Source organism: Rhipicephalus microplus, unplaced genomic scaffold, assembly GCF_043290135.1.
Source record: "Rhipicephalus microplus isolate Deutch F79 unplaced genomic scaffold, USDA_Rmic scaffold_14, whole genome shotgun sequence".
Classification (NCBI taxonomy): Eukaryota; Metazoa; Arthropoda; class Arachnida; order Ixodida; family Ixodidae; genus Rhipicephalus; species Rhipicephalus microplus.
This window is the reverse complement of record NW_027464587.1, coordinates 22,012,282-22,038,710: the sequence shown is the minus strand read 5'-3', so window position 1 is coordinate 22,038,710 and position 26,429 is coordinate 22,012,282. Positions and strand designations below refer to the sequence as shown.

Sequence of the window (26,429 nt, the reverse complement as noted above, 5' to 3'; positions counted from 1 at the left end):
CATAGAAGGAACTTCTTCATTGGTGGCCTGAGGTGACTCCCGGTAAGTTTGAAAGTGTCCATGATCTCTCTCTGGCCGATGGGGGTACCCATAGGATGCCTGATGCCAATACCACCGAGTGTTACAATGGTGGGCCACGTGTCCGATACAGTGGCAGTTGAAACAAATCGGGCGATCGTTAGCAGTCCTCCACTCGGCTGGATTGCGAGGGTGCGCCGGAAGGTTTTGGCTTTGGGCATGCGAAACATGGGGCCAACGACGGTTGATCGGCTGAGAGGGAGCTGTAGTGCACTCGGAGGCCAGTCCAGCATTGGAAAGCTCTTGTCGCACAATGGCATGTACCAGTGGCACCATCTGAGGGCTAGAGTCACAGGCATGGGAGCACGTGGACGCAGGAGACAGAGCTTCAAGTTCACGTCTGATGATCTTGGTCACATGCTCTGCAGTTAACGGCGTCTGTAGCGCAGGCCTGTCTTCGCACGACCAGGTTGCTGCTGTGTTTGGTAGTCGAGTGAAATTATGGGCGATACGTCGACTTTTTGCGGCCTCAAAACGCTGGCACTCCTTGATGATGGCATAGACCGTGTTGCAGTCCTTGCATATGAGAAGGTTGAATGCATCATCTGCAATGCCTTTCAATATGTGAGCTACTTTTTCGGTTTCTTCCATAGCGATGTCCGCTTTTCGGCAAAGGGCAAGCACGTCCTGTATGTAAGTCACGTAGGACTCTGATGATGTTTGCGCACGAGATGCCAACTCCTTCTTGGCCGCTGCCTTTCTACCCACAGACTTGCCGAAAAGGACGCGCATCTTTTCTTTGCATGAATCCCAGCTTCCAATTTCATCTTCGTGGTTCTCAAACCACACTTTTGCTGTTCCTTTCAAGTAGAACAGGATATTGGCTAACATAAGAGTTTCATCCCAGCGGTAATTCTTACTTGTACGTTCGTACAACGGCAACCATTCTTCGATGTCGACGTCATCCGTGCCACAGAACGTGCCAGGATCTTTTAGCTGCGGAAGGACAACAGTTGTTGTTGTAGTCGCCTCGGCGGGAGCCGGTCCCTGGTTTGCCATGGTGGAAAAATCCAAGCGTCGGCCACTGCGGAGCTCCGTTATATCGTGTTGTACCCAGCACCACCACCAAATGTTACGGGGGTGAGAGAATGAATGAAATAATATATTTACAAAATATACAGGGAGAGTCAGAGGCAGCTGCAGCCAAGATGGAAGAGCAGCAGCAACAGCAACACGAGCACGGTTGCTTTCATCGTCTTCGTCGTCTATGATGCTGCCTTGTTGCCGATGTCGTGTAACAATATTACACAGCATAGTCAACGGTTATTCAAAGCTTGACTTCAATACTTATCTCGAATTCAACATGTTACGCCCCACCCGGAACAAGCACAACAAAACAATCCTAATGCCTTTCACGAGAACAAACGCTCACCGTCTATCCTTTTTCCCGTGAACGATAGCAGAATGGAACACTTTGCCACGCAGCATTACTAATTTAATAATCAAAATGCTTTTTCAATGGCTATTCAAAAATGTGTATGATTGGAAGTGCTGGTCTTGTTTCCTTGTTCTATTGAACTAACATATTTCACGTGTTATCTTGCTTCCATGCCACTAACGCACACTGTTTTTTTTGTCAATGGTCAATGTGCGTAGTGCTCTTTGTGTGTTTTGCATTAGACTTGCATTGCCAGTTTTATTGTATATTCACGTAGCTATTTGTAACGAGAATTACTGCTGCTTTACGAATTGTGAGCTGTGTTACTAATTGCGTGTGCTTGTGTGTCGTGAAAATCTGTAAGCTTACTGCATCATTGCTTCCCTGTGTACCGCGGACCGTGTTACTGGTCGCGTGTAAACTTTGTGTTCAAACTCTGCACTGTACAACTCCTGCCTTGGCTGACAAAGCGTGGCTGGCAGTATTGAATAAATAAAATAAAATAAATAAAAAGACGAAAGGAGGAGGATGTCGGTTCCTTTGTTCCTGCTCTCCAAGTCGACACGTACGCGGAGAAAGCGTCAGAGATAAAGAGAAACGGGGGAAAAAAAGCCGTTCCGCAATTTCAAGATTGCGCAGTTCGAGCCCTGTGGCCCTTGCCTTTTTTTCAAGCGTTTCAGGTTTTGGCGGACGCGTGTTGGCGTGTGAGCGGAGGTCGCTGGGCGCTGGTGCGAGTGCCAAAAACGCGCCTTCCAACTCGTGCGTGGAGCCGCGCTGTTGGGAAGATCGCGGGGGGCCACAAATGCCGAAGTGCACCTTTTAGCTCGCGCGGTGTTAGATATACCCGAAGGCATGTAAAAATACCATTCGGTATAAACGTGCGAATTTCTTTACTTTTACAAACGAATTTCAAGGGGATAACTTGCGAGTTCGATATATCCGAAAATTTGATATATGTGGGTTCAATATAACTGTGTATGACTGTAGCTGCATTAAAGAATGCACCTTCCGTGCATCAAAAGACTGAATAAAATGCTGCTTGTTCAATTCTGTTTGATTCACAGAAAAAAGAACTGCTGGACGTTACTATGGGGAATGGCGTGAGTGGTTCAAAAATTCAATTTTCGCTTGGTTAAACTAGACAGGTCAGGCCATCTAGTGGGGTCCATTTGAACGAAACATGCCTCTAATTTTGAAGGCTATGGCTCAAAATTGCTGAATGGCAGTTGTTGCTGCTGTTTCTCCTGCTAGTTTCTCTCTACTGCTACTAGTGTACGCGGCTGTGCAGTAAAGCTGGGCAACGTTGCACACGGCAACAATGACGCGAGACGTTCTGCTTGACGAGACGGGTAATTTGAAGTGCGCTATCCTGATGCGGCCTACTAAAATGAGATTTTATTTCAAAATAAGCACTTTCTGGGCACAAAAGTATCACTATGAGGTTTCTGGATCGCTATTTCAAGAATCAACGTCGACCTAATAGTTGTTTTTAGTGTCCCTTTAAGGATTGCTCCTATGGGATGCACAAGTATGCACACACAGCCGATGCTCTGGTTGCCCCAATCAGTGCCACTGTGTTGCTGTAATCTGACTTTTCGTTTACCGGCCACATGTTTGGCCATATAAACAGTTTTATCTTCAACTTACAGCTGCCCTTGTGAACTTCATAATCACATGACAATAAGAATGTTATTTTAAAGCAAGAAATTGAACAATATTGATCACCACAACTGGCAACACTACTGTCATGTGCCACTGACCCAGTTGTGCTACTCTTGCGTTCTGTTGTGCTCTCCCCGTGCTCTCCTTGTTTTCTCCTGTTCGTCAGGTGTGCCGAGGGGAAAGCGGCACTGATATGATGAGGGGCGGGGTTCTGTTTCTGCACTTGCGACAAAAGCGTAGAGCATTTGTCTACGTTAACATCAACCCATTTTTGAAGAGAAAATGGCTGGGACCTCCTCTCCCCTGATAGAAACCAGTGCCATGATGGTGACGGGACTGGTTGTTTGACGGTTGTGTGAACGAGCACTACGTCTTTGGATGGGAGGTTGTTGTCAATGTGATTTTGGTATTATTTGAACGCGCAGTCATTATCCAGACTCAATTTATTGGGAGAAAGATGCGAGTTGGGTTCGATTTTTCAAAGCACCCCTGACACCAAATTTAGAAACTCGAGATGCTTGTGCTGCCAGATAGTCCTGCATGCGGGGCCATCTCTCACCGATTATTAGTGGCAAGCGTTGCCTACAAGATATTTTAATTTGGTTTTAAAGTAAGGGTGGGTGCTCTTCCCCAGTATCTACAGTACAATCGACATTCGCTGCGGTTTCACGTATACCGAGGATCCCTTTGTGACGTTGCAGAGGTCAAAAACATTTGCGAGGCGTGCACAAGACCCTGACTGGCACCCGCCTCAGGCGTATTCTCAGGCGCTGCTCCATTTTAGGGCACTAGTTTCTTATGGTATCTATGCGGGCGTTTGGAACTGACGTAAAATCGTTCTGAATTAACACAGCTAGCAATAATTTTACAATGCGTTAGAGCATTTACGGTATAAGGCCGGCATAACCAGATGAAAAGCTACAGTTTACTGTAAAAAAACTTCCAAACAAAACTTCTGCTGTCAGGGGTTTATTTTAAAGTCAAGGATGAAAATCCACTCGTACAACCTTCAACTAAGTAGTGCTGCCATTGGTAAAAATAATTTCATCTCCTTGGGGAAGTTACAGGGTCGTGCCCTGGGCTTAATCAGGCGGTCTGAACCCGTTTATGGGCCAAGGCTGAGTGTCACTGCCTATATGTTTAGTTTTTCCATTATGCGACGCACAGATTTACAATGGTTTTGCGTGGTCACGAGAAAGTCATATGATCGCTGTTCTGCCACATGTGCTTGATCGAGCACTCGGTGGTCAAACCATGCCAACTGTACCATTTCGCTACAATCCCATATTCCTGTGCTTTGCTGCACATTTGAGTACAGCTTGCTTCAACTGTGCAAAAGTTCACTAGTCCGCCTGTTTGCATGACATCAAGGTCGTTTATGGGTCAGAAATACAGTCAACGTTCGATTTCCCGGACCCTTAAGGGACCACCAAAATCTCTAAAAAGTCTGGTGGTCCGGAAAAATGACTGCACGTGAAAACACACATTTCATACCTGCCAAGTCTCCCGGATTTTCAGGGAGACTCCCGGATTTTGACTATTTCTTCAGTTTGTACAGTTGTCATGAAAATCTCCCGGAAATCGAAATTTCTATGCGTGATCTGGCCGCATTGACATAAATGCAGGCCAAATCGATCAAGACTTTTTTTCGAACTTATCGCAGTGATACGAAACTGGCAGATACGAATTTCCCAAATTCTCCAGCCAAATTTTACGTTGTCCGTTGGGCCGAAATTCGTATGCTCCGAACACTTTTTCTCATTGTGGTGGGTGATATGAACTCTACTACTGAAACCGTCGAACCAAGACAGAGAGCAGCATGCTCGAAGCTTCAGAAGTAATATGCGCGCAGCCAGCGCACGCACTGTCTTTCACATGTGTGGCTTTCGTTTGCCACAACCGCTGTAGACGAAACCGCAGTTGCTATTGACACGATGATATATGGTGGTGATGTAAATGAAAGAACTCTGAAAGTGTGCTCACATTCAGTGCTCAACCAGTCAAAGCGATGCCGCTTTCCGCAAACGCTGCGGACAAAACTGCGGCAGATGCAATCATAGCAAAAAAGAACTAAGTTTAGAATGCACGCGTGCAGCCAGAGCAGGCGGATGAAAAACGGAGCTGCCGTTTGCCGCCGCCTCCACGCACGAGCACTGTTGCGGCGACGCGATAGCGGTCTAGAGTGTTTTCCCACAACTTAGTGTGCGCTATTCAAAAACTCCCTATTATAAGACCGCATCACCGATGTTTACGGTTGAAGAATTTTTGAGACTCCTCCCCCCCCCCCCCCATTTTTCGTGATGGTTTTTTTTTTTGGTGCAAATAAATCTTCGTGACCCCCACCCCGTTGTGGCATTCTCACTGATTCAGAATCCTTGAACTTGACAGGTATCCCTTTTTTACAAGTATTTTTCGCGGACTGAGAGGAGCAAGTTAGTAGTACAACATTCTCACTGCAATCCGAAGAATGCAGCGTCTAGGTGGCTCAAATAGAGCTGTTTACCTAAAAAAAAAAGAAATTGGACGTGACCTACACTACCTCATTAGTCGACTTTGACCCAAAAAGTCTCTTTTCTTTTGCACGGCCTTCCACTTGCCTGCGATGATGTCTGTCTCAGTTTCAGCTAAGGTCATGCTATCGCTGTAGACCGATGCCAGTGTCATCAGTGCTCGCGTCCACTCCAAGCTCGTTGGCTGTGTAGGCGCTGCCACTTCGATCTTGGAGTTGTCAGAATCATCCTGTAACTTAACAAATGATTTCATCATCAGTCAATTCTGCACACACCTCAAGGTCTTTGTCAGCATCGGCAAAGCACACAAAGGTTATCTCAACTGGAATCAAAACGCCGGTAGCGCGCAGATTGTTGATGGCAACGTCAGCGGACGGAAGTTCATCACACACGCTGTACGATTCGGTGGAGGCTGTTTCTGCGAAATCGCTTGACGAAAAGCGCAGTGACAAATCTCTAGGAGTTCGGTGGCTACTGAAGATCGGGAAACTAGAACGCTGAAGGTAGCGCAGCAGCATACAATGTACCGCAGAGCTGAAATAATGACATGTGAACGAACACAGTGAGGAGTGACCTCAGGTTTGACTAAGCTACGGCTGGCAACGAATTGGCATGCGCTATATTGCATCAATTGCAGTTTCGAGGTAATTGCCAACCAAAATGGTGGCATTGATGGTGACTTCGTGTCTGCGGTTAGCGATAAAAAGTCTGGAAAATCAGATGGCGAAATATAGGGGTTTGAAATTTCGGACTTCTTATTACATTGACTCTGTGGGGAACTTGACGGTCCCACAGATCAGTCCGGGAAATCAGGCATGTCCAGAATTTCGGGCGTCCGGGAAATCGGACGTCAACTGTATTCTTGGTCTGGCAACAAATGCAGCAAGAGCTTTTCTGTAATGCCACCGATGCCTCACTCCTTCAGGGTGATGCGATTTTTGATTTCACTATTCAGCCTAACCTTTGCACTGCCATGTGTTTCTCCATTGTTGAAAGCTTAACGTGCTGTTGTTAGTCTATCTTAATTGTTGGGGAACTGGGGATAATACGTACAAATGTAATTTTTTTTCGTTAGCTAATCACTGCGTATTGCAGTGTAGCCAGCATGGCCAAGCAGCAACAGTTCTCAGCACTGTGTGCAGTAAATGGCATCTTCATAAAAATGAAGATTTGGCTGTACAAAATTTTGTTTGATACTATGCGAAAAAGATAAATGTCTGTTCACTGTATTTTGCAACATTTTTCACTGTTCCTCTGATGCAACTGCTGCTTGAGCACTTTCAAGCACTCCTTGCATGTCTTGATTGTGAGACCGACCTATTCATTGCACATAGAAGGTAAGCTGCACAGTCACCCACAAATAAAGAACAAGTGCTCTCACGTGTTTTGAACATCGTTAGAACACGCAATGTTGTCGTCCATTGACGATAATGTTCAAAGAAGCCACCCAAGCTTGCAGATTAGCGCAACTGTTTCCCTCACCCTTCTTGAAAACTAGGTTCATTGTGAATGCAAGAAGTTGGGTGCCTTACGTAACAGAGACCGGAGAAGACAAGGACAACCCAGGCGCACACTCTCAAGTGGAAGTTTATTGAACAGGCAATACATATATAGCTTACAAAAAATGTCACATGGTACAACTTCTCTCGCCTTAGAAAAAACTATCGCCGTTCCAAAAAAAAAAAATCAAGTTGCATGCGCCTAAACGGGAAAAAAAATTAGATAAAGAAAAATAAAGAAATTGCATGGATGCAAGGGAACAAGCGGATGAAGAGAATAAAAAAGATTAGTGTTCTATTTTAACCAAATATAAATACTCTATCTATGATATTACAATAAAATGGAGACTGACACATTTTCCCCCACATCTCTGAATGTGAAAAGCTTCAAATAATTCGTTTAGAAAAGCTTCGAATAAGATGCTGTTTTCGCGTCTTTCTGGACGCATGAGCAGTACAGAACTTTCGATGACCACCTGCCATTGCAGCTATCGCACAGTCGTCGCCCAGGTCTCTTCGCAAAATGGCGGATTGCGCACCGGTGTCTAGCAGGCGAATCCCTTTACATTCAATAGGAAACCGACGACTGCGCCAAGTGATAGAAACGCACCAATGATTTTCGAGTGCTTGATGACAGGGATAGCTGTATTGTTGCTAGATGAAACGCGTTTTTTCGCTAAGGACAGATAAAAGAAGAATTCTTCTTTCAAATGAGACCAAAATGGCTTTACTACTTGGGGTGGTTCTTGGGTGCTGCAGCGTCGAATATGACTGTTTTCGAGGTGGTCTTGCGAGCGGAAATGATCATGAAACTGACTTTGAGACCGAATAATGGAGTACATGGCGATAGTATTTTACGAACAGCTTCTTCAGACCCAATATGTTGTTTTGAAAGAATACTTCAAAAATGTATTTTTCAGAAATTTTACGGCCTCCAAGATCTGAGTCTCTCCTTACGTTGGTCGGGGTCATGAAACTGACTTTGAGATTGAGTACCTCGACAAATACTGAGTACATGGCAATAGGAGCAGCTTCCTCAGACTCTATATATTATTAAAAACAATACCTTCGAAAACTGATTTTTCAGACATTTTTCGGCCCCTTAAGCTTGTATGTGCATCTTGTGTAGATGTGCTCAATGTCACAATGCCTAAAGATGTGCATATGTGTTTGTGGCAGAGAGGACTACAACCAGCTCGTGTTCGGAGCCCTGACTTTTGTCAAGACTGGCATCAAGCTCCTACCGCCGGCCATCCAAAAACCAGAGACGCTGTGGACAGGCAAGCAGGTAAGCATCACTCTGCCCTGTGCAGTGAGTACGCACCCTGAGCGCTATTTGATGCTCATGAGGGCAAATGAAAAAAATATTCTCGCATTAATTTCCAGCTATAGAAGGTACTGTCTCCAGTGCATGGCATAGCGACAGAAAACCGCATAGCTGTGCCACATGTCAGCAGCATGGTGTCTGAGCTTCCTTGGCTGGTGCACTTTACACATGCCTGTACTGTCTTTGCTATTAGACATGTCTCGCTGCTCCATTTTCTTTTATGCGTCTGTGACCCTCGTGGCAGCCGCTGAAGCGTCACATCACCATTGCCATTCATCTGCTACGGCTGCTTGATGGGTAAATGAGCTCTAGAGCATCTTTTGCGCACTACGCAATGCTGTCCAGATGAATGTATATGAATGTTCTCATTGAGCATGAACTATGTTTTAAGGGGGGACGTGCCTTTCGGAACGAACTGTCTTGTTTCTGGTTAGATCTTGATGAAAATTGGCACAGAGACTAAGAATGACCTCATAATGCTTCCATAAAAATTTCAAGATGATATCATGAAAACTTTCTGAGAAACAAATAATTTCATTACTGGACCTCGTGGAGCGGCTGGAGAGTTTAAAAAATGACATAGAAAGTTGGTAAACACTGTGTGCAGAGGTGAATGTATGCTGTAGGGGGCTGCGTTTTCAAAATGATTTTTTTTGCAACACTAAAATTTGTAGTTCCATGTTTTCTCCACTGATACTTCAATGAGCACATTTGCACTACAAACAAGAAACCCTACCAAAAATTTTTAAAAAGCTAAATTTTAAAAATAAGAACGCAGCCCCCTGAAGCACAATTCAAGGAGCATTACAAAAAAAACAGAATCAAAATCAGTCAAGTAGTTGCGAAGATATCTGCTCCATGAGCTGAGCAACATGCCAAAAAAAAAAAAAACAGTATTGAGAAAACGAGGTTCAAAGTCATGAGTCACGGTTTACATGCCTAATAGGCACCAGGGTTGTAGTCCTTAGTGTCCTTTGCAGTGCGGTGTCATCCACGTCCCGTCGTACACCACCATGACATTCTTGGTGGGTGTTCCCTCCATTTGGCTGTACACATTGCGAACGGCTGCAACAGCGTTGCAAAACACACGTGCCGCGGCCGAAATTCCCCCTTGAGATGCCTTTGAAAAGTCTTGTGGTGAATTCCCCTATGTGATACATTCATCACAGACCAAAAATAACTGAGTGCAGCTGATCCCTTTCCAATAGTTTTTATAGCTTGCATGGCCCGAATATTTACTTCAAATGACTTACTGTTTTCCATTCGCGGCGACGACCACGCATTTTTCGCGTCCGCGCCGCAAGCAGTGCAGGTGAGCACTATCTTTACCGCTAACCCGTGCTTAGTTCCGTGCTTCATCTTGAGTCCCGGCTCTTTGCACTGCGGGCACAGGGCACTGCCAAACAGACCATTCAGGGCTGCGCGTTGACGAGGAAAAACTCATCTTTGTCTTCCGTTTAGATGTCGCTCTCGTCCCCTTGGTCCATCAGTGACATCTTGCGCTCCGTCGCAGACACTGCTCTTAGGGACTCCTGAACAACCGCGGCGCGTTCGCGAGATGCCTCCGCTGACACTAAACGAGGCTCTAATCGGGCCCGAATCGTGCTACTGGTGGGGCTGGTAGACGGCCTCGCATCCTCGCGCGAAGTACTTGGCTGAGCATCCGCGATGTCTACATCCTCGCGCGAAGTGCTAGGCTGGGCATCCGCGATGAATACATCCTCGTGCGAAGTGCTAGGCTGGGCATCCACGATGTCTGCAGCCTGCGCGGAATGACGAACGGATGTTTCCTCAGACAGCACAAAGCACTGCTCCACAGGCATATGAACAGTTTCGTCGATGCTCGCGGACGATGCTCCGTGCGTGCTTGTGCTCGGCTGCGAGTCCTCGTCGTGTCGCACGCCGTCGTCGCTGCTCGCAGAAGTTGCCGGACTGAATTTCTTTTTCACGATCGGCGGCTTCGGCTTACGAACACCAAATCGCTGCGCAGTCTTGCGTTTCTTCTTGAACGATCGCCGGACCATGATCGCATGCGGGAACCGATCTCAAAACTGCAATGCGCCAAACTGGATAACAACGTTTTTCTCCTTTCACGAGCGCCGGTCTTATCGCAGCGCGATGCGATCTCGAAACCACGCCGCGACGAGTTGAAAACAAATGCAGTAAGCGGCCCGTCAGCGCTGTTAGCGCGTAGAGCAGACGAGCTTTGCGCCAATTGCTACAAGCGACCGCACGAAACCACGCCGCGACGAGTTGAAAACAAATGCAGTAAGCGGCCCGTCAGCGCTGTCAGCGCGTAGAGCAGACGAACTTTGCGCCAATTGCTACAAGCGACCGCACGGGCGACCAATGCGGAGCCGCCGTACAGTCACGTGACGCGCGTCGCCAATCGGAAACTGTTGTGATACCTTTACACTTTGGCTTGCTGTGGGCTTGCTCTTGCCTGGTTTAGCCGGCCGAGGCGGCAAATTTGAAACGGAAGAATCGCGCTATCCATAGCGACAAAGATGGCGGCGCTAGGTTGCGTGGTTGCGGAGATATCGCGGTTCGAAAAACGCCGTTTTTTCGCAATTTCCGTGAAATTCATCGCCACCTTAGCTTCGATAAAATTTTTTTACGTCATTTCTATGCTGTTTTCAGGGACGAAACTTCGAAATTAGATAGAAAAGGGGTCACAGAATGTGAAAATGAGATTTTCAGAAAATCAATTTTTTGGCCAAATTTCGCAATGCCAAAGCCGCGTGAATCCCTAGACAACCCTAGTGAATTGGCTGTTGTGACCGAATTCGCGTTGAGTGCACTTTGCCATTTATACCAGAGTACATAGATGTTTGTGGGTGTACTCTGACCGTGCCAGGTCGTGCTCCGAAGAACTAAGCAAGATAGCTTGCATCATTGTGAAAGGCTCACCCTAAAAGGAGATGGTCCACTAAAAGGGAGGTATAGATCGGCAGTGACACAAGTTGTATAAGGTTGCCGTTGTCAACGAAAGATAGCTGATGCTTTCTGCCGTGTAGGCTTGTGCGAATATCCAAATGCCTTAAATATTCGAACGAATATCATAGTATTTGAATTCTCTTCAATTCGAATTTAAATAATCAAAAATATTGAAGTATTCGAAACGAACGAATAAATGTACAGTCGAACACGATTATATAGAACCCACATGTAGTGAATTTTCGGATATATTGAACTCATAATTTATCCCCTTGAAATTCCTCAAGCAATTCCTCAAGAAACGTTTGAAAGCTTGTTATACTGGCTTATATGCTCTAAGTATAGTAAATATTGAAACCTATTATGTTGTACTGGTTATCACTTGCATTCTGTTGAAAATCAAATACTGCTACTATTCAAAGTTGTTTTCACTTCCATTGAAGAAAAAAAAAAGGCATTTGCACAGTCCTTGTTTCAGTTTGAAAAAAAATATGTATTGGCAGGTTAGTTGGGTCAAGACAGATACGCCCATTTTTCTTTATAACATTTAATACAAGGGTTCATAGTAGTCTTTGAAACCCTTAAAAACCCTTAAACTACGATATGGCATGTTCAACGCCTTGAAAACCCTTAAACTTGTTTGAGGTCCTTAAAAGTCCTTGAATTTTGTCAAAGTTTTATTAGCCATAATTTAATGGATTTTTTTGCTTGCCTGGCAACCATGCCTTCTCAAGCCAATAAACCATCCAATTCTGTCTGTTTCTTTAGCCCTAGTTTAATGTTGTAGTACAGGGCAGTGGCTGCTACGACGCGGTGAAAATAGCAAAAATGCTATTTTCAACCAACTTGGCTTGGATCCGTATATACATAGCTACGGCCTTTGGAGAACGGTGGGTCAGGCAACCTGAGGTTCTCTGGGCATATTTTTTGTGTGTGACGTGCTGTAGCTTTTGGTTAACGGTGGGTCAGGCAACCTCAATTTCTCTGGGCTTGTGCACATGCGTGCGCGTGTGGGATGAGGTGCACGCGTTCGCGAGCTGTACACATTTGTGTTGTGCTGGACTTGTGCTGATTGCGGTGTCTTTGTGGTGGGCGCAGGCGCTGTGATTGTGCTTATCGTTGCCCATGTGCTTGACGAACGCAGATTGTGTTTGCAGTGCTTGAACTTGCACTATGGTCCCTTGCACTAGACACCATACTTGCACTGTCACTACGTACTTCAACATTATTTTTGTGATTGCTAATGTTTGATTTTTTTTTTCGTCTAAGGTGGCAGCGTTTGTTTTACAAATTTTACTGAGCGTGAAAGTATGTTTTTCACTGTGCTTGATCATATGCTTCGGCAACTTACTTTTCACTGTTATGCCGCGTTCTCATCGAATGTATCAATTAATCAATGAGTGGCATTACAGCCATTTTATTGGTCAACGAGGCCAATTTTCTCTCTTCGTTAAGCCATGCAAGTATTACACGATGTAGTTTCGATTTAGATCCTGATCCTGATTGCAAAATGCAGAAGCAAGTCGTTCATGGTTGAGAAACAGGAATCAAATTGAAAGAGCCTATATGGCACTAATCAAGCCTCATACAGTCGCACGATTGATAGTTGTACATAAATGAGTGTTCGACGCCTAAGTATGTAGTATGTGCGGTTTGCACCCCTCGAATTTTTCTGCCTACGCGTGCCCTATTTTCTGGCGTGAAATAGCAACCCTGTAAACAATAAACATACTAGTATCAAGCCCTTTCAGAGATTAAAAAACAGATAGGCACCTGTTTTTTTTTCTGTAATTGGAAAGTAAGCCAATATTTAGGGGGAAAATAACATCATCCATGTAGGGTGACAGCAAAAAAAGCACTGAAAAAGTGGTGACTTCTTTTAATGTATAAATATATTGTACAATGACATAATTTATTGTTTGAGACTTACGTATATCATTGAAGGAAGGTGACTGTGGTGCATTTAGCAAAACGTACTAAATGACGTTAAACATATGGACGAATGTTGTATGCACAGATGTATGTTCAGCAGTCACATATGTTTTATGTAACAAGTTGTTTACATTTGCGTAATGATGCCAGTTGCAATACGTGTGTTAGCAACATTAGACACAGTATGTTGATATGTAGAGCTTGTGCTCTCAATGATGGTACTCTCAAGGATGGTAGCACCGAACACTGCTACATAAATCTACCAAAGTGTATGGTGCTTAACTACAATTGACCTGAACTGGTCATGACGGCTGCATCATAGGAATTTGATCTGTAATTTTAAGAAAATTCTATAGTTACCATTGCAACTGCAATTGGTATTGTGCCTGAGTGGTGTCTAGTTCCACAGCAGTGTTGAGACCTGGTGTGGCTTTGTGGTATAATGCTTGATTGCCACGCAGAATGTTTTGTTTTCATTCCTTCTGGGGCCCTGGTATTTATTCATTGCATTCATAGGGTCAACATTGACATTTTTCTGTACGTTGTGTTAAAATAACCAATATTATTTCTTGCCATTCTTGGGTAGATGAACTGTCAATCACCAGTGGCACATAACTGCATATCCGCCAGATGTGTGCCGCACATCTGGAACAAAGGGCTTGACGAGGTACGCGGCGGCATTGCAGCATTATTTATGACCTGACGGGCAATCATATTCATCAAACCATCTTACCCTCTCATACTAATTTGGTTTACCCAAAGCTAAGGGACTGATCACGAGAGCGACCAGGCGTAGGCGATAGACCATTGTAGTCAATCTTTTCTTCTTAGTCAATTGAACACTGTATGGTGGAAAATTTTTGTTATGAGCATGATGTAACTAAACGCTCGATGTCTCATTTTCTTTAATTAAGGTATTTTTTTCAGCATTGTATGTGCAGGCTCCTATCTTAGAACAACTAAAGCATCTTGTGAGAAAATTCGACTTGTCTGCATCCACTGTTGCTCACGATTCCATCTCTCTCCACCCCCCTCCCCACCTACACATTTTAGATACCAGGCATACAAGTGGCAAATGACTGTTTTTTCAGCAGCAGCTTGCCACAACAGCTCTGAGAAAAAAGACACACTCCAGTGTTTTCAGTTTTACAACTTAATGTGGCTGCCAGTATACTACAGAAGAATGCCCACCAAGTACGCTTCACACACATCGGCCTTCTAATGAGTATCTGAGGAATCTTAGGGCTGCATGCTCAGTTCACTTCTACTTATCACTGTTTGTCTTTCTAATATATGAAATAATTGTCTAACAACAATTCACTTCTGAAAGCTGTATTGTCACATGCATTGACCTACAAGGGAAGGATGTGCTTTAGTTTCATTGTGCTTTACACACCTGCAGATAGCAGCAGAAGGTGCATTGTCATTCACTGAAAGGCTGACGCATCTTTTCACAAATCGATTTATTGTTGTCCTCTCCTTAAAGAGTTCCCAGTGAACCTGAATAGCACTGGGCTAGGTGAACCACAATCATGTCTAGCTGTTTCCAAACCTGCCCTTTCTTTACAGCTTGAAAAACCAAGAGCAAGATCATAAGTGTTGCTCCACTCATTACCATATTGCTTTGCCGCTTCAATATTTTAGTTTATTAAATGCGAAGCATTTCTTAGCGAACTTCGATGACTTTGAGTGTATCTATCTAGTCACCTATGACTCTTAGCTCTCCTGGCCGTTTCTATAATGGTATCGATACCAAAATTGGTACAGCATAACATGACTCTATGACAAGCATAAGTGACTAGTCATAAAATGAAAATCATTACATGTATGTCATGAATGTCATGATTTACATTTCTTGGTCTTGCTGCTCTTGCAGTGGTTTCGTTCACATGGCATATTGCAGAACTAGTATGGTATGACATGACTGCATGACAAACATAAGCAATAGACCCTAACGAGGAAATCATGATATGCACATCATGTAAAACACGATACAATGCTACGCTTATAGTGCTCTCATGGTCGTTTTGCTAGCTTCACATACACCAAATTTGGTGTTACATGACATCTATGGATGACGAAGGTGCAAACATGTTAAGCATGACCAGCGTGTCATGTGAAAACATGGCATCATGCCACGCTCATGATGCAATCGCGGCCATTTCACTAGCTTCACATATAACAAATTTGGTAATTATGGGACGTGAATGGAGGAGGACGGTAAATGGTGCATCCCAACATGATAATCATGATATGCATTCATGTAAAACATCACTACATGCTACGCTCATATCGCGCTCGCGGTCGTTTCGCTAGCTCCACATATACCAAATCTGGTATAACGGGACGTGATTACACGATGAAGGTAAATGACATGTCCAAACATAATAATCGTAACATGAAAGTCATGTTCGGTATAGTTCACATCCACTTCGTAAGGTTTTTCTGAATTTAAGCAACATATCAACCTTCCTCATTCTGGCTTCGCATATCATCGATTTCCTCTGTATGTGGGATCTGCCAATTATTTTACATTAAGGGACTCATTAACCTATTTCTCATTTTGTGCATTCACACTTTAACATCTTAGACCCTGGATGCATTATCTGTCATTGCACATGTGTGTCTGAGAGCCACCTACAGAGTGGGTTTTAATAGGCCTGGCCTACCTTCGATGTGTCTTAATCCAATATTTGTTTACTGTGCTTCCAAATTACAGGAGCACCTTCACTCTTGCCTTCTTGCTAAATGAACTAGTAGAAAAAATAACTTTTGTATTTCATTCACAGTATGTACAGTATATACCGTTTATAACGCAAGTCGCAGGAGTTCCGAATATCCGCACTATAACCAAAACAACCTTTTTCAGGGGCTGCACTTGTGCAAAACGTGTTGAACATGCAGCTTCGCTTGTTTGAGAATCGAAACATGCGATGCATGCTTGCTAACATTTAAATTTATGAATATGAATGTTAAAAGAATTTAATGTCCAACGACACGCGTTGCCGATGAAATGAACTCGAAAGAGCGGGGGGGGGGGGGGGGGGGTTCTAACATATGAAAGCACCATCGTGGATATTGGCCGACTACCAGACCGCCTACACAGAAACTATTTAATCACGTTCAGAATTTGACGTGTTGAAAGACGCCAACCATTCGATTCCACGGGCGCGCACCCTATTTAAGACATTACAATCGAATCGCGAACCACTATTTGGGTGCTAAGCGTGCAGCACTTATTTTCATTTAACGATATGCATTCCTTCCCGTCGCATGCGGCCACCGCAAAGAGTTTCGTTGATTTAGTACCAAACTGCAACTTAGATTGATAGGACCTCTACCGATCGAAGTGCAACCAACAACAATTAGGCCTAGCTTATCATTTAATCGCGAAAGTTTGTCCGAAACATGAGTATTCAGCGTCAAAAAGATCACACTAACAGTGAACCAAGAACCGCGTGCGTGATGGGAAGTTCACATTCGTGGCCGGGAGATCAGCAACGATGGTCGACAGCTTGCCAAGCTTACATAGGACAGTGCACTGGCGGCAAAAGTGAAAGCTCGCATTATAAAACCCTTAAAGGATTTCAATTTAGGGATGAGGAAGCAAACGGGATATTCGTTGCAAGCGCGATAACGACGAGGTCTACCCCGACAGGAAACTGTTAAGGGCATGTAGTTAATAAAGACAGGATCGCACATGCCACGTTGAGCGGCGCGTCGCCAAAGCCATGCTAGCGATGTACGCTGCAGCCGCGTCGGCGCCGGTGCAAAGGCTTATCGGTGACCGAGGCAACCGTCCTCCTCCCTTACTCGGAGAGCCCGCGCAGTATCCCGTGGTCCCTTTTTTAAATTTTCTTTTTCTTCTCTCCACCCTCCGTTCGTTCACTCTGTGTCCCCTCTTCCTCCGTAACAACCTTGTCCTTCGCTCCCTAGCAGAGCACCCAGGGCTACTCGCTACCGCGTTTGTCACAAACAATTTGCAGCAACCGCATTATAACTGGTCTTTCATCTTGGGGGACTGCACAATAAGCGGTATACGTATAGATGGGATTCTATGGGAGGATAAACAGGAGTAGAAAAAGACCGCATTGTAAAGCGGTCCTGCACTATAAGCGGTTACGTTATACGTGGTCTACACTGTACTATAAAAAGATTTGTATCCTCCATTTCATACCTGTCTGCTTCTTTATAGGATGTCACAGTATTGTGTGCCCTAAAATAAAGTTCTATTCATACCCTGGTTTTCTCTATGGCTCCGTTGATGCCAGGGATGCATGCATAGTCCCTATGCAGCTCTAGCAATGTACTCTACGAAACACACACACAGACACACACACACACACACACACACACACACACACACTCTCTCTCTCTCTCTTCTCCAAGGTAGAGGTATGTGTAGGAGGGTGTAGAGATTAAGTGACAATTTGCGAATGGGGTTTCTTTAGGGGGGGGGGGGGGGGGTCAACTTACTGAGCTAGCGAGGCCTTTGTTTCCATCCAGCCTCTGTCACTTTCGAACTGCAATTAAGTTCTTACTAACTCAAGAATGAGCAGAGTTATGCGTTTGTGTCAGTATGGAAGCATATAAAAGCAGCAGAGACCAAGGTGAGAAGCATTATTGCATCTACACCATCATCAATATAATTATTTCTTTTTGTGTCTTATTTCTTCAGTCATTCTTTAGCATTTGGCTATGCCAGGCAATCTTATGATGCAAAATAGTGCCAAGATATTCTGTGTCAAGTCTGGGCTATGTTTTCTGGGGCACATTAAGCTGGTGGGGAGGCTGCATTAGCATTGGACTTTATTAAGTTGTGCATTACTTGATGGGGAAGAAATTTAATAGCACCATAAAAGAAAGGTTTGTTTTAATGGAAGACAAAACATATGTGTTTTTTGTTTTCTCTAAATTTCATCTACTGCGCTGTTTGATGTTCTCTTAAAGAAATTCATATTGAGTAGTACACCTACAGTGTGGGCTGCCATGCACAGTTTAAACAAGTCCCTCACAAAATCTGTGGAGTCATTCGTTTCAGAGAGTGGGAGTAGAGGCACGTGCCACATTGGCATGTATGGGTTACATCATTGAAAAAGAAAATGAGTATACTGCGATTGTGAAAAAGTTTAAAGAATGTCAGCAATTCTAAAGTTGTAGAGAAAGGACAAAGGTTTCCAATGCTATGTATTGGTGAAAAACTTTAAACTTACCTTTCTGAGAGAAATGGATTCTCGAGAACTACAGGGTTATAGGCACTTTTTAATATGTACTGCAGATGATCTGAAAGCATGGTACGTCACACATCTCGGTATACATATTGTGCATGCACATCTGCACTTCACAGCAAAAATTGTTGCAATGAATTCAGCTAACAAAGCTTTCTGTAAATATTTGTTGCAGCTACAGAAACACGATTTGCCGCTGGTTCTCTCTTTGAACCTAGAAAGATGTTACGTTAGATGTATATTCCCTCTGCAAGTGAAACAAGTTGTGCAAAGTAATTAACGGCATTTGCATTTATGTGTAAACAAAGTCTGAACAACTATAGCTTCCAAGGCATATACAGGCGATAATTGACTGCATAGTATATTATGAGTCGCTGTAGAGCCCGAATGAGAGTCACAACTGTAGTTTATAAAAACCGAGTTCATTGTATAATTTTTCTTATTGCTTTTGCTGTAAGAGCTGGGCATGCAAATTTTTTTATGTTTATATATGATCGGGCTAGGCCGATCGAGCGCCATGGCCGTACTAGAATTCTTGAAAAACTTCTACCAAATTGTTTTCGACTATTTGCGCCCATGGCACAAGTAGCCTAAACGCGAGCCTCTGCTATAACGACGCGTATTCAAAGGGGTCCCAATCAGTCAACTCGGCGGACTGGAGACTGTCACCACTTATTCATCGTACAATGACTGGACTCGGCGGGCTAATTTGTTCATCATACTTGTATGCGCAATAGCTCGACTTCACCACGTCACATCATCACGAATTTGGTCTCTAAAAGTAACGTTGACTCTTATCTACGGGCTGGAGTCGAAATTACACTGATTTGACCAGAGGTGAAATTTGTGGAAATGAAAGTATGTGTGTTACTTAGCCCTAAAAATTCGTTTCAATCCGACCTAATGCTGTACAACTATCTGTATGTGGATTCACACGTGGAAAAGCGCATTGAATTATCACTTCGATGCGCACGAGGTGTTAATTCCTATTGGCGTGCTTGTCAAGAGCCACATTCAAGAAGTCCGGCACTGATTTTGTCATATCTAGTCAACTTTCGGTAAGCACACCTTCGATCAAAGCTCATGCATGCAGTTTGTTTACAATTTCGCATTAGCCACAGCCACAATCTAACCCACGATCGTTTAGGTTCTCTTCCACTACATGCTTATATTCCAAGATCGAAAATAAAAGATATATATCACCTTAGTTGTTTTAAACTGAGTGCTAGCATGTACTCATTCATTTATTGCAATCACTTTCCTCAGTACGTAACCAGCTGAAGCAACACGTCAACTTACATACAGCATTCGCACAAAAATCAATCATTTTTCCTCGCATTTATTGAGAAATGCACGTGTCGCAATGTTTCACAATGAATTTTTAATGCACCTATGCTGGCACATATTCTCATGATTATTCGTAATTGTGCTTGATTTTTGTTAACAAGTACAGTGGTGTTATGCACTTATTATTTTAATTGTTTGGTATATATGAACTATATATAATATTAACATATATGTGTGTATCAGTTTGATTTATCAGAGTATTCTTCTATAGACTGTATCAAGTTTTTTTACGTATATACTCGCACTTTTTGTTCCCCTGCACATATTGTCGCGAGAGGAAACGATAGGCAGGAACTCGAAGTGGAGGACTGTTTACTCAGCCACAGCTGCCATTCACTTCTTCGCTCTCGTCTTCTGCCACCAACACAGCGTGGCATTACCCTCTCCCCAAAGAAAAAAAAAGAAGCATCGCATGAATGCCATGGCTCCGAAAAACAACGAAAGGTAGTCAGAAATGTCTGTGTCCTTTGAAAAGAAAAAGGACGAGATGAAAAATAAAGAAGCAAGAAAGTAATGCACAATTGTCTTGAAGGCTATTGCCACATCATAAAGTTGTTGACTTGCAGTCAACGCGAATAGTACGGCTTCATCCTGGAAACGTGAACCACATCCGAGGAGTGTGGTTTGCGAGAACGGTGTCGTGTCGGCTTGGATAACTTCGTAGTTCACTTCACCGAGGCGATTAAGAACTCGGTAGGGTCCGAAGTACCAACATAAAAATTTTTCTGAGCGTCCCCGTTGTCGTATAGGAGTCCAAACCCAGACTAGGTCACCGGGTTCATATATTACTGCTCTGTGGTGGGTGTTGTATCGGCGAGCATCTTAATTTTGCCGCGATAAAATGCGAAAGCGCGCCAGCTGCCGGGCGTCTTCGGCATGCTGAACAAATACATCTGTGTCCGGGGTAATCCTGTCCGGCAGAATTGGTTGCAGCATGGTGTCAAGCATTGTGGTGACGTCGCGACCGTAAACCAGACGAAAAGGAGCAAAGCCGGTGGTTTCCTGCAAAGCCGTATTGTAGGCAAATGTTATATACGGGAGGATTTCATCCCAATTCTTCTGACCCTTGGTGACATGCATCGAAAGCATATCTGCAATCGTTTTGTTAAGGTGTTCGGTGAACCCGTTAGTCTGCGGGTGGTACGCAGTTGCTGTTCGGCGCGTCGTGCTGCTCAGCAACAGGATCTGTCGGAGCAACTGTGCCGTAAAAGCAGTACCACGATCTGTGATGACGACAGCGGGAGCACCGTGGCGGAGAACGATGTTCTTGATGAAAAAGTCAGCCACCTCGGAAGCAGTTGCTCGCTGGGCGGCTTGTGTTTTGCAGTATCTGGTTAAGTAGTCGGTGGCAACCACAATCCAGCGGTTACCAGCCATAGACTTCGGAAATGGGCCGATTAGATCCATCCCGACCTTTTCAAAAGGTGCATGAGGGGGTCGCAAAGGCCGAAGAATGCTCCATCTTACGAGACGGCCCGAAGGATCTTTCAGATTCGCTAGCCAGCAGAGAGAGTGGTGGTCACTGACGATTCGGAAGGGGCGTCCGTACAAGTAGGGCCTGAATTTCGTTATGGCCCATACAACCGCCAGACATTCTTTTTCAGTTGTCGGGTAGTTCTTCTCCGCAGATGACAACGTGCGGCTAGCGTAGGCGATGACGCGTTCCACGCCATCTTGATATTGCACGAGAATATCTCCGAGGCCAAGGTTGCTTGCGTCAGTGCGGACTTCTGTGTCTGCTTCGGTGTGGAAGTGACCTAGGATCGGTGGCTTTTGTAGGCGTTGTTGAAGGTCGCGGAAAGCGCCGGATTGTTTGGGGCCCCAGACGAAGGCGACGTCATCCTTGACGAGTTGTTGTAGAGGATCGGCGATTTTCGAAAAGTTCGGCACGAAGCGGCGGTAATAAGCACAAAGTCCCAGAAAGCGGCGTACATCATGCTCGGCGTACAACAGCGCTCGTGTTGTCCTCTTTGCCTTCCATACCTCGACTTTCGTCTGTTTTTTCTAGCACATTCGTGCTCGCGCTGCAACCCTTATTATCATCATGCTTTGTTTTCGGTATCGGGGAACAAAGCAACTGCCATAGCCTTGTCAGGATCGGGGCGAACACCACTGCTGCTGACAATGTGGCCAAGGAATTTCAATTCCTCATATCCAAAATAACACTTTTCCGGTTTCAGAGAGAGGCTGGCAGTGCGAATAGCCAGAAGAACCGCCTCAAGCCGCTCAATGTGGTTTTCAAAAGTCGTAGAAAAAACGACTACGTCGTCTAAATACACTAAACTAGAGTACCACTTCAAGCCACATAAAACTGTGTCCATCATTCGTTGGAACGTGGCTGGAGCGGAGCACAGGCCAAAAGGGAGTACTTTAAATTCATAGAGACCGTCCGGTGTAATAAACGCTGTTTTTTCTCGGTCCCGTTCATCTACTTCAATCTGCCAATATCCGCTACGGAGATCAATGGAAGAGAAGTAACGGGCGTGTCGCAGGCGATCCAAGGAGTCATCAATACAAGGAAGAGGATATACATCTTTTTTCGTTATCTTGTTCAGTTTGCGGTAGTCGACGCAGAATCGTAATGAACCATGTTTCTTTTTAACCAGAACAACTGGTGACGCCCAAGGACTAGTCGATGGTTGAATTACGTCGTTGTCGAGCATTTGTTTCACTTGATGACGGATAGCATCTTGCTCCTTCTGCGACACGCGGTAAGCATGTTGGCGCACGGGTTGCACGTTGGGCTCAGTGTTAATTCTTGCTTCATTAGAGGAGTCTGCCGGACTTTCGAAGTAGTGGCAAAACAGTCACTAAAGGATGAGAGGAGACTGAGAAGCCTCTCCCTCTTAGGTTCTTAGGTTCGTCTGGCGATTGACGTTGAGGCGACTAGTCACGTCAGTATCGCAGCTGTTCTCAGTCGAGATAGTCGTAATCAAAGGGAAGGCGTCCAAATCATCCAATGCCTCCAAGTAAGCTATGATTGTGCGTTTTGCAAAATGCCTGTGTTCGCCACCGAAGTTCGTAAACTAAAACCGTAGTCTGGCCATTTCGCAGTTGAACGAGGCTTCGAGCAATGGCCACTTCCCTATCAAGCAATAACGCCAGGTTACTTTCGGCGATGCCCGTAATCGACTGCTCCAGTGGACACTCAACAAGCACGAAGATACTACTGCGATGGGGCAACGTGACGCAATCATCGACTACGCGTAAGGCCACGCCACGATGTTCGTTCTCGATGTCAGAATCTGGAGAAACACAGTTAACAAAACTGACGAACAAATCACGCAGATTAATTATCGCTCCATACTGTTGCAGAAAATCCATGCCCAAAATGACCGGCTGAGAACAATTTGGCAGTACAAGGAATGATGCTACAAAAGCTGACGCACAAATCTCAAGCCTGGCGGTGCACCTTCCTATAGGGGATACGAGGTGTCCTCCAGCGGTGATTAGTTGAGGGCCGTCCCACGTTGTCAGCACCTTGTGTAGACGGGTGGCCAATGAAGCACTCATCACTGAGTAATCAGCTCCCGTGTCGACAAGTGCAGTCACCGGATAACAGTCGAGGGAAACAGTAATGGCAGCGGAGGTTCTGCTGGCGGTTTCACAAACAGGCTTTAACGGCACGTCGTAAGGCAGCGGCGGAGGGTATTTGTCGGTTCACGTGACAGCGGCCTCACCTCCGGAGGTCGCCGTTTTCAGTTTCCCCGGCGTGGGCTTGCGCCACTGACACCAGGGGACCCAAAGGCGGGTCGGGCGCGGTGCGTTGATGTGGACGCACGGGGTGATGGTGACCGCGACTGTCGTCGCGGCGGGACAGGGGCGTGATGACTACCTTCCAAGTAATCCGCAATTTCCTGTGGGCGCTCACCATAGCGTAGACAACGTGCATCTGGGTGGAATCCGCGTAGGCCTATTCGTCGGTAGTAACAGTCGTGGTACATGTGTCCAACTTCGCCACAATGGTAGCACAAAGGACGATTGTTGGGTGCACGCCAGACGGTGGACTTTCGCGGGCCAGGACGAAAATTGGCCTGAGAAGGCAGGCGATGGGCTGGACTTGGAAAGCGTCTGGGGGTCCCAGTAGGTGGATGAACAAAATGTGCCGTCGACAGCGTAGAGACGCGTAGGGCATCTGCGTAGGAAAGCGTGGGAGGTTCGACTTGCAATGGTGGTGCGGAGTGAACGAACAGCTTGATTTCGTTACGAATGACGTCCGTAAGAGCAGCGCTACTGGGAGGGGACGCTGCATAAAATTTCCGAAGTTCTTCTCGTACAACTTGCCGTATGAGTTCTGTGAGGACCTCCCTGTTATCACCTCCTGGTACAAGTGAGCACGCAGCGGACATGGCCGTCTGACGCTCATACTGCGACACCCGCTGCCGAAGCATGAGCTCCATTATTGTGGCCTCATGTATGAACTCGAACAGGGTCGTAAGGGGGTTGCGCACAAGGCCCGCGAAAAGTTGCTCCTTTACGCCTCGCATTAGCAGGCGCACTTTCTTGTCTTCTGGCATGTGGGGGTCAGCCCGTCGAAGCAATCGCGACATTTCTTTGACAAACATGGCGACGCTCTCGTTCGGCATTTGAAATCGCGAAGAAAGTGCCTGCTCCGCTCTCTCTTTCCGTTCGGGGTTACTGAACGCCTCACGAAGCTGCCGATGGAATTCCTGCCAACTTGTGAATGAAGTTTCGTGGTTCTCATACCACACTTTTGCCGCGTCTAAGAGGGAGATATACACGTTCTTCAACTTACGGCGATTGTCCCAGTCATTGATGGCAGCGACCCGGTCGAAATGGTCAAGCCAGTCTTCAACATCCTCATAACAAGCGTTACTTTATTTCCGCATTATATTAACAACACCTCAGTACTACGAACTTATGTTCTGAAATCCGTCGCGACCACCGGACCGGTACGCAAGCAGACGACAAAGCAAACGGACGCCTTGCTTCTCAAAAAACGCACGATGGTGTGGAGGAAAAAAAAAACGAAAGGGCATATTGTTTTTCTTTTTGTTGAAACGCCGACGCTGCAGTCACGGCCACCGGATGAAAGACCGTGCTGCAGGTTTACCAAGTGGGCTCAGAGGCGAGGCCAACAAGGGAGGGCAAGGTTAGCGAGGCAGAGTTAGAGTTGCGGAGCAGGAAGCATGGGTGCGTTAAACTTGAGAGAGCGAGAGAGCAGAAAATGAAACGCGAGGAATCCTTTTTAGCACTTTTTTTTCTTTGAAAAAGGTGATGACAGCTGTGACGCTTCAGGTTTTTCTTTGGAGGCCTTGTTTTTTCAGTTGTGTTCATCTCTTTTCGGTGATTACTTATCGCGTCTGCAAAGCAAGTCGCCGTTCGCGCTGCGGTGATACTACAAATGAGTTGATCTCTTCTTGCGACAAAGAAGCTGAAGCAGTTTTCGCTAAGCAAGAAAATGGATACTCTTCGGCAACTGGAAGGCAAAAAGCAGGGTATTATGACCAAAGAACTGAATCGCACCACAGTAATGTGGATGAGCTAGAGGACTTCGCGCTGCAAAGTTTGTGCTGCTCGCGTCCAAATAGAAAAATAATCACAGACTTGTTGAAAGTAAACGTGCATTTTTTGGTGTTTACTTGTGCATTTGTTTTTTCTCGTGAAAATTGAGTTCAAGGACTCAGGGTTGTAAAGGTACATTGTTTTGGTTGATGAAAAATAAATATTTATGGTTAATTTTTGAGCTTTCACTATAAGGACCTTTCAAAATAACAAACTTCAGTGGTCTCCTGAAGTTCGTTATACCGAGATTTCACTGTATTTAGGCAGCCGTCTCTGTGACCCACATAACTGTGTCCACAGAAGCAAGGTATGCTGTAATGGATGCCTACTGCACAGTCAACAAAGTTTTGCAGTGCATAGCTTGGCTACGCACTGTAAAAATGGTTCAAAGGTCTTTCAGCATCACTAGTTCAAACACATAACTGAGATTGCTTAGTCAGCGCATTGCTCAATCAGGAAACTTTCAATACATATGCATACCTGCCAAGTCTCCCAGATAGGTCCGGAAACTCCCGCATTTCGATCATTTTTTCCAGCTGTACGGTTGTCCTGAAAATCTCCAGGAAATCGAAATTTCTGTGCGTGAACTGGCCGCATTGGAAGAAAAGCAGCTCAATCCGCTCCAGGCTTTTCGAACCTACCCCATTTTATTATAAATGAGTTTAAGAGGCGTTCATGTAAACGTACAGTATAATCTCAGTGATGCGAAACTGCAGCAGATACGAATTCTTGAAATTTCCCTGCCAAATTCTACTGTGTTCATTGGGCCTCGATTCGAATGTTCTGAACGCAGTTCCTAATTGCAGCGGGTGATACAAACTTTAGTACGGAAACCGCCGAACGAAGGCCGAGAGCAGTGTACTCGAAGCTTCGGATGTACACGTGCAACCGGCGCATGCACTGTCTTCTACAGTGCATGTGATTGTCGTTGCCCCAACCGTTGTGAACGAAGCCGCGGTCGCTCTTGACACGATCATGTATAGCGATGACGTAACTGACAGTACC

General features: G+C 45.2%; 1 protein-coding gene across 5 annotated transcripts in view; it reads left to right on the top strand.

Annotated features, from left to right (window-relative positions):
* The window catches only part of Polr1A (RNA polymerase I subunit RpI1), a 610,310-nt gene that overhangs the window by 174,791 nt on the left and 409,090 nt on the right, over nt 1-26,429 (top strand). For all 5 annotated transcript variants that reach the window (XM_075882913.1, XM_075882912.1, XM_037432148.2 and 2 more), the window contains one exon: nt 8,307-8,415. In XM_075882913.1, the coding sequence (XP_075739028.1) occupies nt 8,307-8,415 (109 nt within the window). The remainder of the gene's footprint in view (nt 1-8,306; nt 8,416-26,429) is intronic.